The following is a 12,140-nucleotide window of genomic DNA, read 5'->3' on the forward strand; positions in this document are numbered from 1 at the left end:
TCCTGCTGGCTTCCCCATTGACTTTGCTTGTGGGAAGCCAACAGGGAATGCTGAAAACCATGATCATGTGACCATGGCTTGCTGTGATGTTATAACTGCAAGATGGGCACTGAGCACCTGGATCACAATCACGTGGCCACAGGGACGCTGCCATGGCCAGAACTACGAGGACCTGTCGTAAGTACCATTTGTTCAGCACCATCATTACTTTGAACGGTTCCTGGACGAAAGGATGTAACCCAAGGACTACTTGCACAGGAATTCCGTATTACGTTGGATGCAAATGAAAATAAAACAAAAACAAAGCAGCCGTGTGCCTTTTCTTATAAAGTCTCAAGGAAGTGCTTCTAAATAAAAGACATGGAATACTTATAGATCATCCCTGTGCGTTTTGTAAGGGAGGAAAAGCTCTCTAATTTTCTGTACCTGAACAACGCTCTCAAGGAAACGGTCACCCACCTCATATACGGCGCTTAAATCCCTGAAGAAAGTTTTGGCTCCGTCAAGCAAGGCCTCGTTTTCTGGACACACCACAATATAGGCAACATCCCGATGACCCCCGTAGGGATCTAAGAGCAGCCTCTCCCAGAATGGCAGGGAGAACGGGGAGATTGTCAGGAAGTCCTTATCGTAGCCAACCAACAAAGTGGGTATTGGAAGAGGCTCCGGTGACTCTTCGGAACCTAAAGCATGAAAGGGACATTCACTACTTGGGACATGAACAGCTGTGAAAACACAAAGGTTGATTGTCCCCAAAGGAAGGGATAGGCCTATGTCAACTCTCCAGATGTTTCAGACTACAGTAACTGTACATTACCACTGGCCACGAAGGCAGAGGCTTATGGGAACTGGGAGCCCTAGCATTTGAAGGACACCAGGATTTAACACAGTCTTCAAGCCTTTCCAGTCATTCTGCACTCCATACAACTATGGGGAGAAGTTTATTAAGTTCCTTTGGGAGGAGAGATTATTTTTACACCCACCTTTTACTCTCAGACTCAAACCACAAAACCACCTACACAGTAGCCAACTTTATTGTTGCAGCTGTTAAAACAAGGCAACAACCAACATCAGGCATAACTTGACAATCCTTTCTCTTCCCCTTTCTTTTACCCGTTGGTTGCATCTATTGCTGATCTTTGCTGATCTCTGAATGTAAATAAAGAATTTGATTTGGTGAGAATTCAGACATCTTCCATGTCAATGGATCTCCAACTGAAAGTATCAATGCACAGCCTGAGGGCCCAGGGCTGCCTGTGGCCCCTATACAAACTCAGGTCCAGTCTCCAGGACCCCTCCAAAGATCACTGCCAAATGGTAATTTTTAACATAACAGAAAGAGAATATTATAAATCCATTGGGAACAATCATGCTAACCGTTCTTTGTTAATCTAACTCTCTCATAATTACATTTGATGCTTCTCTTAGCCCAACTAACTTGCTGAATTCTTGATCCCAGCCAAATACGTTTAGAGAAAAATTCTCTGTTGCTTTTTCGGATCAAAATGGGATTGCTGAATTCTAAGGCGTCCCCCCAAAGGGTCAGACATGACTCGGTGCTTGCACAGAGGACCTTTCACCCTTTTTCAAGCACTCAAGCCATGATAATCAGGTGGCTAAAAATGCAGTGCTTCCTCGCCAGCAAGCCAAACCACATTTCAAGTAAACGGGTCATAAAGTGTGATTGTAGGATCATCGTCGGCATGAAGTGGACTCTACCTGTAACTGCAGCTCACAACCCACACCCATTCAGACCCGCATCTGCTCTCTTAAGCTGCGCAAGGGAAACTTGGTTATAGTTATAAACCCCTTTTCTTTAACCAACTATACCATAGGTTCCCCGTCCTGCCATTTTATGGAACTGCTGCCAGGTGAGGGGTCCTTGAACATGCTGGATATTCTCCCAGGTCCTGCCAGTGCGCTTCTTCTGAATGGCATCCTGTAGGAAGGGCTGGAGAGAGAGAAGCATGCGCACCACGTCTTGGGAGGAAAGCATGCTGATGTCTAGGACTGGGGAAAAACACACACACACACACACAAAAAACACCATGTCATGAACTGTGAATATATAACATATGTACTAGTACAGTAGTGGTTTCAGAACAGCCAAGGTATTTCATAAATCCTAAAGATTCAGTATGCCAAGAAAACACATTGGTTATGACCTCTGAAGGCCTACATGGCATGAGCCCAGGTTGCCTGAGCAACCATCTCATCCCAATCACACTGACCTGTCCCACCTGGTCTGGCAGGAAGGGCACGTTATGGGCCCCATTGGCTAAAGAATTCTGACTGGCGGGGTCGAGGAGGAGAGCCTTTTCTGTCATGGCCCCCGCCTTGTGGAACACCTTGCCCCCTGAGGTGAGGTTGGCCCCCATGCTTCAGGCCTTCAGGAACAGCATCAAGACCTGGCTCCGCCAGCTAGCTTGGGGATCCAAGAGTGGTTGGCAGCCCTGGGGGTGGTTGGTGGCTTGAGGATGCTCCCTCCGCCTTTTAGTTTCTCTCTTTTATTTTCTTCTATTTTTTGTATTTTTGTGTTTTTATAATGGTTTTTATCACTTTTATTTGTAAACCACCCAGAGTCACTTTTATAGTAAGATGGATGTGTATAAATTTAATAAATAAATAAATAAATACCCTGCTCTATTTCTGCATCCTAATAGCTTGGTTCCTATTTTTTATTTTTTTTTGGTTGCTCAGCACACCAGCCTATGATCTGATTTCAGTAATCATGTTTTGATTTAATCTGGATTCCTGCATTGAGCAGGGAGTTCAATACAATGGCCTAAATAGCCCTTTGGAACTCCATGACTCTACTTTTTTCTAAATTTAAGTGTACACAAAGTATTCTGTTGGACATACAATTTCCCAGAGAGGCAGTTATTAAACTATTTTTAATGGACTGCTTGAAAATTGGTAGATGTCCCAGCAGACCATTTTTGTATGTGTGTTTTTTCTCTTTCACTCTCTCTCTTCATTTGTATTATATTTTAACAGTCTCAGTTCTGCTTTTCAAGAAGCCACAGTTTGAGAACTATGCTAGAACTTTTCATATATATGTTATTTATTTATGATTTCATTCATTCATGGTATATATAAGGTACTGTTTAGATAAGCACGTAAAACGTAATGGGTTAATGCAACAAATGGCTGGTGGTAAATTCATGAGGCATACAGCCACCACTTCAGAAGATGCCGTAACGTCCAAATCTGAACTGTAACCCAGGTTTCCTTTAAGATGGTTCTCTATACCACATCCCCAGGAAACCCTGATGCTCTTATCCAACCAACTATGAACGAACTACAAAATTTTAAGACAGAAGTATGCAACAGGACTGAGACCAGCAAGTCCAGAAGAACTTTGAAAGCCACATCAGAACCTTGTAGGGTTCCCAAAGCAAGTTTATGAAGAAGGTAAGTATGAAGGAGGAGAGATGCGTTGTTCTAGTCCCTTTCTGCACATTTTAATAGACCCAGACCACACCATCAAGACACTTGTTTAAACCAGCTACTCCTTATTTGACATCCAGACATGTAAAAACATTTTGCAGAAGGAAAAGAAACAGATAAACCTTCTTACCATTGCTGTGAGGCCAAGAGTGAACCGTAGCACTTCGGACCAGAGCTTCATCCACTTTCCCACCTGTAGGGTTATCCACATACTGTCGGCCTTGCTCCAGAGCATTAAAGCACTCATTCCAGGAATCATGGCTTTCAGCCTGAACCCTGTCGTAACTCCAGTTTGTGTAGGAGAGCATTGGCCGGCTTGTGACAGACATGTAGTCCAAGCAGCTCAGTGAGGTGAAAGGTTGGGTGTGCTGATTTTGGAGGAGGAGGAGAAGACTCACTGGGGGCTCCTGAACCCTTTTGGAGCCTTCTCCTAGCTGAGGAATTAAGGTGGTCTGACTCATCATCAACCTCCTTTCGGCAACTTGGCCAATGTCTGAAGTCCTGCCAAAAATATCTAACTCATCCTCGATGAACAGGCCCGAGTTGTACCCTAGCTTGCGATTCATAATTGCACTGAATCCACAAGTGCATCGATATTGGTCCTCTTTAGATGAATCTGGAATATATAGCCCAACGTCCGCACCCTTGATATTCATGTTGCAAGCGCAAATGCAGCAGCTGTCAAAGTTGCTATCTTTAAAAATATTCAGCACGGAGTCGGAGAGGATGAGCATGACGTACAGGCTGTGGGCTTCCAGAATCGGTAGGACAGTGGCCGGCTCCACGGAGTTGAGGGGCCGGGTGGTCGAGGGCGTGGAAGCTGGCGACCCCTGGTCTGTGCTGTCGTATTTCACAGATCCTTGCCCGCTGGCTGTGCCCCCGCCTCTCGGAGTCCGCGGAGTCCTGGGTGTGCGTGGGGTTGGGACGGAGAAGCGAGGGGTGGCCGGGGAAGGCAACACGCCCGCGCCACTGTTGCTGGCAGGGGCAGTGCTATTTAGCGTCACAGGAGTGCTCATCTGTGGAGTGTTCATTTGAAGGTAGTCTTGATCTGCCAGGCTCCCAACACTGGGTATATTGCTACAAGCACAGAAAGAAAATCGATATTTCTACCTATATTTCTAACAAGATTTATTGAAGTACTTATTTCCGAACTGACAACGGCTTGGCAACATGGAAGCAGTCAATCCACTGCTTCCAGCATTGGCACAATATGGGAACAATCCAATTCGTATACTTTAACCTGATTAATACCTATAGGAATGCTGCTAGTAACCTTAGATTTGTTTTTATGACTTGTTTATTGGCCAAGCATCCTTTGTTCTGGCTGGTCTGATTAGGCCAGAACTGCTGAGAGGGGTCAACACCTACCATCAAGGAATTCAGAATCATCCATTATCCCCCATCAAAACATGCCCTTCGATTTTTCAGAAAGAAAGCACTGGGAAGGGTGAAATGCAATTCTTTACCATGTGAAGCTCCAAAATGATTATGGGTAGTTTTTCTATGTTTGTATATTGGTTTTTAATTTGTTTTTACTGAATTATCTTAACCTCTTGTGAGCTGCCCAGTCTCACTTAGATGAGATGGGTGGCCACACAAATCGAATAAATAAAAGAACAATAATTCCTTATATTGCTAAAATGTGCTCCTTATGGCAATTGCTCCTTCGAGGAAAGAGCAGAAACCTGCAAATTTAGTCTTTCTGTATTGGAAATTTAAATATTTATTTTGAACTTCCCTTCTGCCAGCAACTTGAGAAGGAAACGCTATGAACCTCGATTCTCTGGAATCATTTTCATGTTATTTCTAACAGAACGGAGGGCTGGTCAAAGGGAAGGGAGAAAGGAACAAAAAGCAGGGTACAGATTTGGAAAGGTAAAACCAAAACACAGTGAGTACCTTAGGGAAGCAACAAAAGATGACCTAGAAACCTTGATTAGCAATCTCCTGCTTGGCAGAAGCTTGCAGTAATAGACTTTGCTTTAATTGGATTACATAGGAAATAGAAGATTTTTATCCCAATAAATACCAGCAATTAATAATCAGCTCAGACTTTAGGAAATTGTTATTATTTAAAAAAAAAAAACAAGAATTAAATTGCTGCCTAGACACAGTCAAGTGTGTCATAGGTTTTTTTTCCCCCTCTGTTCCTCTGAGATCACCAGGGACCTTGTGAAGGTGGGATGTGATTGATGTAAAGAGCTGATTCAAAGACACAAGCAACTTCTTCTTGAAAATTAATTCATGGCTGCAAAAGAGCCCTATGCAGATGGTGCTGTAAAAAAGTTCCAGACATTTAATAGCTTTAATTCTTGCTTCTCCACCCGCTCCCCAAGATGAGGAGCTAGGGTCTGTGTCTGTGTTCCAATTCATTCTAATTTCAAATTTATTTCTTTACATCGCCTGGCTTATGTGTGACTCCCATCGCAACCGATTCTGAGTGACTTGCATATGTCATTTAGCGATAAAGAGTAAAACAGAATACAATGTTCATAATAATAATAATAATAAGCACCAGGAATAATACTTTTCGAAACAAACGGTTGCCAGTGGGAGGGATTGACTCCATCCATCAGACCCCAAAGGCTTGTTGGAACAGACAGGTTTTACTGGCATTGCAAATTACTTCGAATTGGCCAGATATTATGTCAGAAAATGTTTAAAATGTCAGAAAATGTAGTAAGAGGTTGGAAAAAACCCTTTACCAATGTTGAAGTAAACCCTCTAAAAAAAGGAGAAATACAAAGAATAATTATCCAATGCTAGTATTAACTGCTCACTGTTAACTATCTCATGGGAACTAGGAAATTATAAAAAAATATAACTATGGTATTATTTAAAAAAAGAAGAAAAGAGGAGGGAGAAGGCAGTGGATAGGACAGCTTCCCTCATTCCTGGCCAATAGTTGAGGGCAAGAGGGAACCAAGCATTCACAACAAGTATCTGTGGAGCCACCTGTTCCAGAAAGCTTGTGAGATCAGCTGTATGCTGCAATGGTCGTAAGTGTGGGGACCAGTCGTAAGTTGTTTTTTTCAGCACCACTGTACGTCTGAACCATAGCTAAACGAATAGTCGTTAAGCGAGGACTTCTTGCATTAACTCCATGGCCACAATGGAAAGGCTGCATTGGGGAAGCTGGAATTTGTCATTTAGAGGACAGGTAGGCAGCACAGGTGTTCTAACAGTTAAGTCCCATCCAAAAATGACTGCATCCCACTGATGTAATTGCAAGTAGCAAACTTGAGGGGTGTGAGGAAGAGGTGGGATTTTCAGGGCCTGATGATTACAGGACATAAATCGTTCATGTCCCTCCTTTGGGCAAGAGAGAAACAGAAATTGATCTCCATATGGCTGCCCCTACATCAACAGGAGTTTAACATGAACACTCACACTGCAAGAGAGATGTCGGACTATGTTAGCATTTATTGTTCACTGCACCTTGTGAAATAACCTCATCTCCACCTCATTACAGCAAAGTAAAGTTTGCAGATGAGAAGGAAAATACTAGCTTGAGAAACAACCAAGAATGAGATTCGAGGCCCAGTTTAAAAATACCATTTCCCTGCTGTACTTACTTGTAACCATCTCTGATGAAAGCAGCTGCAGTCGGTAAAGGAAGTTGCTCAATTTTGGGAGGAATAGCCCAAGAAGGCCGATAGACACAGGCCTCTGGAATTTTCAGTGGTAGCAGGCACTGGCTTGGTAGCATCTTCAAAGGGGCGAACATGGAAGACCCCATAAAGGGCTGAAAGGTGGACACTTTGTGCACAAAGGAAAAATCCTGCAAAATCAAGGAGTGACAAGGTTTGTCATGGATGGATGGATGATAGATGACAGACAGACAAACAGATGATAGACAGAAGACAGCAGTTAAAAAAACCAATCCATATCCAGTTCCCTTTTTTTTTAATGAAGCATAATAAAACACAAGTAAATGACCTCATCTTATGAATAGATCTCCCTCTGTTCCTCCCTTTTTAACAACAGCAGTTAAGAATTTTCAGATGGCATGAGCAAATGTGTATCATTTGTGCATATAATTATTGTATAGTTCAAGGAAAGGGAAAGGGGACAGAAGACATTTTCTCTTCAACCTGGGCAACAGCCAAAGATGTGAGAAAGTGACACTATTGTTGAAAACAGAGGCTACGGCTAAAACAAACGGCTGGAGAAATCAAGAGAGCATAAAAGGAGGGTGGTTTCTTCCCATACTGGTACAATGCCCAGGTTCTTCCTTGTCAGTTGATTGCATTGTACCTAAAAATACACTCAGTGGAAAAGGAATCGATTGTATGTAAAGAGATTGTCTCCTCCCTTAAAGACACTAAGACCTGTCCTTGTTATGTCTGCAGCAAAGCAGATCATTATGGGACTAACCTACATTTAATACAGCAGCTAGACTAAACATTCATCACTGTGTAACTGCAGATATTGTAAGTGAGGCTGTTATTTGTATTAACTAAACTGAGGTATGTATTTTTTTTTCCATTTTAACGACTAAAGAATTCACAACGTACATAAAACCAGATGTATTTATCTACAGCATATCCTGAATATATCAGCTTTGTCACACTATGGCAGGGTCTGCATATTGCACTAAGACATAATGTTATTTGTGGGTGGCTCGGCAAGTTGAGGAAGGTTAGAACAACCATCTCAGCTTGCACCACCAAACCTCTGTCTTAATTCTTCAATATTATTAGCTTTAGTCTATTACCTTGACTTCTTCTGGCTTTGGACTGCCCAATCCATCTTCCACCTCCATTTTAAACTCTGTGAGTTGAGTCGCAACCATGTTGACCACTGGGCTTTCCATCATCCCCAGCGCAGTTACAGTCTCCGAGCTGATGCCATCTTTGTAGCTCATGACAGGTGAAAAAGCAGGGTGCTGTTCCAAGGAGGGTGGTGTTGGGAACATCCTCTGCAGATCTGCAACAGCTGGACAAGACAGCTTAGCATTAAAAGATTATAAAGCCACACAGACACAAAGCAAAGGGCAAAACATCATGAAAGCAGATTTGCTGAGCAAAATTCACTGCATGCCTCTCTATACGTCCATATGTTAACAATACTTTAATATTTTTTTCTTAAAATTTAAATAATGTAAAGGAAACATAGGCTGTTGAGTTGACCTGAGTTAGGAGCATCTGTGAATGCTTTTCCACTATCAATTATGGTGCGTAATTGCAAAAACTTGGGAGAAATTTATATAACACATATATTCAATACAGCATAATCGATTCCTTTTCTTGTCTAAATACGTTTATTGCAAGAATTCTTAAATGGTATCTGTAGCCAGAAATGGATTTCGGAGCAATGGAAATCAAAACCTAACCAAAAACAAACAATATTAACATGGTAAATGTGAGGACTTTGATGACAAAGCCAGCTTAAAATGCAATTGTTCAAAATGCCTGGTCAATTTTGAAGAAAAAAAAAAGTTTTAACTTTTGGCAAAACCACCACCATCATCATGAAATTAAGCACTGCATCCACAGATAAGCATTCCTAATTCAGTTTGCTCCTGGAGAGAAGTGTTAGACTTTTGTATATACCCCTATATTTTTTATTTTGACTTAATTCTGCAAATGGGAGAAATAGGGAGTTTCTATTTACACACAGAATTTCTCTCGTTTCTCAGTAGCTCTGTTTAAATTCCACCCTGAGTCCACTATCAACAATAAGTGGCTGGAAAATTTTCAAGGGGTCAATGTTTTCCACAGGGTAAAAATCCCTTTCAAACAAATTTGGCAATTTCAGAGGCATCTGTCATTTGCTTTTCAAGTGGTTCCAAAGAATTGCAGTGGCATATTCTTTTATTACCTGTTGCCTGACATTCTTCCCAGCATTCCAATAATTTTTCCATATATCAGAGTTTCTAGTCTCTTTGAATGTAATGTTCAAACTTCATAAAATAGGCTACACTTAATTTTTTTTCCATGTCAAATAATGTAGCCCATATACTTGTGCAGATTGTGGACAATGAAACGAATAGGCTAATTCAAATCATGCTCATTTGCCTAGAAAATTCTCCAGGAAACTACATCTCCCTATTCGCTATTAAGGGGAAGGCGCAGCTGTTCCTTCTGTGGAAGATGAAAGAAGATGTGGTGTCATCCAAATGATGCCATGAGACTTTTTAAGTGTTCGCCCTCACAGTGAGCAGGATTCTGCTTAGTGTGCAGCTTCAAACAAGGAATGGCTTGATCGAAGACTGAAAGCACAATTCCAAAACTGAAAAGGATATGTAATGCAAGGTTTGCCAAATATAGCAACTGCACAGAAGCCAATAATTTCGGGAATCACTTTGCTACTTCAAGGAAGTAGCAAAATAACAATGCCTGGCAAACTATACCCGAGACTTAGAAGACAACTTTGCTCCACCCCTTAAAAGTTGCCCAACTGAGATTTCTTTCTCAAAACTGCCTCAAACTAAATAAGCAAAGTGTGAAATTCCCTATTAGCCTCCTATTACCAATTAAAGAGAAAAGCTGTTGTTACCTCTATGATAATGGAGTTTAATAATTAAAAATGTAGCCTTTAGTAATTCCCAAGAGAACCAGCAAGTATCAGAAGGAACCATACTGCAATCCATTATCTTTACACTACAGCCATGGAAAATAAAGTTAAGAGTAAAAAAAAAAAACAAAACTTGATGTTAAACCTTGTATTTTCCCAGGAAGGTACGTGTTCTTAAGTGGGAGGAGCCAAGAAATGTTTTAAGTGCATCTCTCAGCCAAAACCTGGGAAGACCGATTCACCTGTCAGCTGTCATGTTGCCTTTTCCAAAACAGCTTCTAATTAGACCATTTGATATTTGTTCCAATCAGGGGTCGTAGCAAGATTAAAAATAAAGGGAAGGAACAGATCAAGATTCCATTTCTTCCCTTCTTTAAGATGTTTACGCTTTTGCACTTTCCCTAATTTGCTGAGAGATTATCTTCCTTCATTACCCAGCCTTCTAGTCCTGATTCATGTATAGGAAGCATACAGGCAGAATTTTCTTTCGAGAGCCTCCTTCTATTGAGCCATGTCGTAGGGCACTGTCGTCACTTCCGAAATGCTAGACTGGATGGTGAGGTCGCGCACTGATTTCGGACAGGCAAATCTCAGCATCTCGTCCACAGTGCCCCAATACCCCAAGAACATGTCATCAAAACAGCCAACTTTTTTGCAGCACAACTGTTCTCTTCATAAGTGAAGGACTCCTGTTTCATCTCTTGGACCTCTCCCACCGCATCCTGCAAAAAGCCCCAAACCACACTGTTGATTCTATCATCATTTTGAAGATTGGAGGATGGGATCTAAGAGGGAATCGGAACAGTTTGCCTCTCAGAGGTTTTCTGCCTTTATGTCACCCTTCAAAAATGGATGGAACAGATGCGTCTGCTGCTTCGGATAATCACCAGTCTTCCAGTGACATCACCTGTGGCCCTCCACCAGATCAGGCCCACGAGGCTCAATTAACCAGACAACATAGCTGGCGAAGACACCCTACAACCTAAAGATGCTGACACTGGGGACCACAGCCAGGGTGGGGGAGCAAATTTGCCCAAAGGAAAGCACAATGTGAATGGATTTCTGAATGCAAGCAAGGTAGCTAAGCAAAGTAACAAGGAGGCTGCCAACTCCGACAGAGCCTCAGAATCAATAGCCATGAGGTCAACACTGGACCTTTCTGAGAGAGGTGGTGCCTATGACATGCTAAGAATGTGGAAACATCGCTGCACAGCTGGCACTTGGGGAGACTTGCTGCCATTTCCTTCTTTCCTTCATTTCCCTGAGAAAGAGAAACTGCAAAAAAGATTACAGACTCTGTGCAAAGGAAGAGAGCTGTTTTCCTGCCTCGCCTCTCGACCTTTCTCGCCTGCAAACAAATGCACCGGGAATAAAACAAAATGCAAAAAGGAGAAGACCACTTCACTCTAACTCTTTCCAGCTGGCTCCACGCTGCTCTGTTTGTCTTTGGGGGTTCTTTGGAGGGACATGTTTCTGCAATGCAGTGTTATTAAAACGAGAAGGAAGAGGAAGAAGGGAAAAAAAAGGTTTAATTAAATAACCCCTCAGAACTGACTGGTGTCATCATTCATTTTCATGTGTCTCATGCTTGAGGAAACCTTGCATATTTTAAGAAACGATAGATCTCCTAAAACTGTCAAAATCCAATCTCTGTATATTTCATACTTTTGCATTTGAGTAAATCAGCACTGCTTTTATGGGTCCATAAAACTTTCTGACTCATCCTGGTGACACCGTGGTTTTTCCCCTCAATTTGTTCTCATTACCAGCTAGAGTTAATGTGATAACATTCAAGAATGATTTGCAATCAAATGAGAGTTCAGCTCGGTGCGGCCAGAGTTTCTGCCTCTCTTTCCAAAGCCCAGGTTCCTGTAATTTGCAGTGACATCTGTTGATACTGTGTAAAATGCTGTTTTAAATACATATAAAATATTTCTAAGGTTTATGATGTCTGTGAGGATTAAAAGGAGGAAATACATCTGCTGGTCTCAAAGGATGCTGTAGATTCTTGTGGTTTCTATCAGTATGAAAAAGGAGTACCACAGTTTCGCTTACATACATTCTCCCTCTTTCTCAGGGAAGGGGGATGTTAAAAGCCTCATGCACATGTCTTTCAGCTTTCCTTCAACTCTTAACGGAAGGCTAAAGAGCAGCAGATTGAAAATTGGTGA

At 42.0% G+C, this 12,140-nt stretch overlaps 1 protein-coding gene across 2 annotated transcripts in view; it reads right to left on the minus strand.

The window, feature by feature from the left end:
* MED13L (mediator complex subunit 13L) overlaps window positions 1-12,140 on the minus strand; it is a 156,539-nt gene that overhangs the window by 24,570 nt on the left and 119,829 nt on the right. For both annotated transcript variants that reach the window (XM_063315733.1, XM_063315732.1), the window contains exons 15-19: window positions 8,168-8,388; window positions 7,026-7,231; window positions 3,581-4,527; window positions 1,831-2,010; window positions 460-683 (exon numbers count right to left, since the gene is read on the minus strand). In XM_063315733.1, the coding sequence (XP_063171803.1) occupies window positions 460-683; window positions 1,831-2,010; window positions 3,581-4,527; window positions 7,026-7,231; window positions 8,168-8,388 (1,778 nt within the window). The remainder of the gene's footprint in view (window positions 1-459; window positions 684-1,830; window positions 2,011-3,580; window positions 4,528-7,025; window positions 7,232-8,167; window positions 8,389-12,140) is intronic.

Source organism: Candoia aspera, chromosome 15 (genome assembly GCF_035149785.1).
Source record: "Candoia aspera isolate rCanAsp1 chromosome 15, rCanAsp1.hap2, whole genome shotgun sequence".
NCBI lineage: Eukaryota > Metazoa > Chordata > Lepidosauria > Squamata > Boidae > Candoia > Candoia aspera.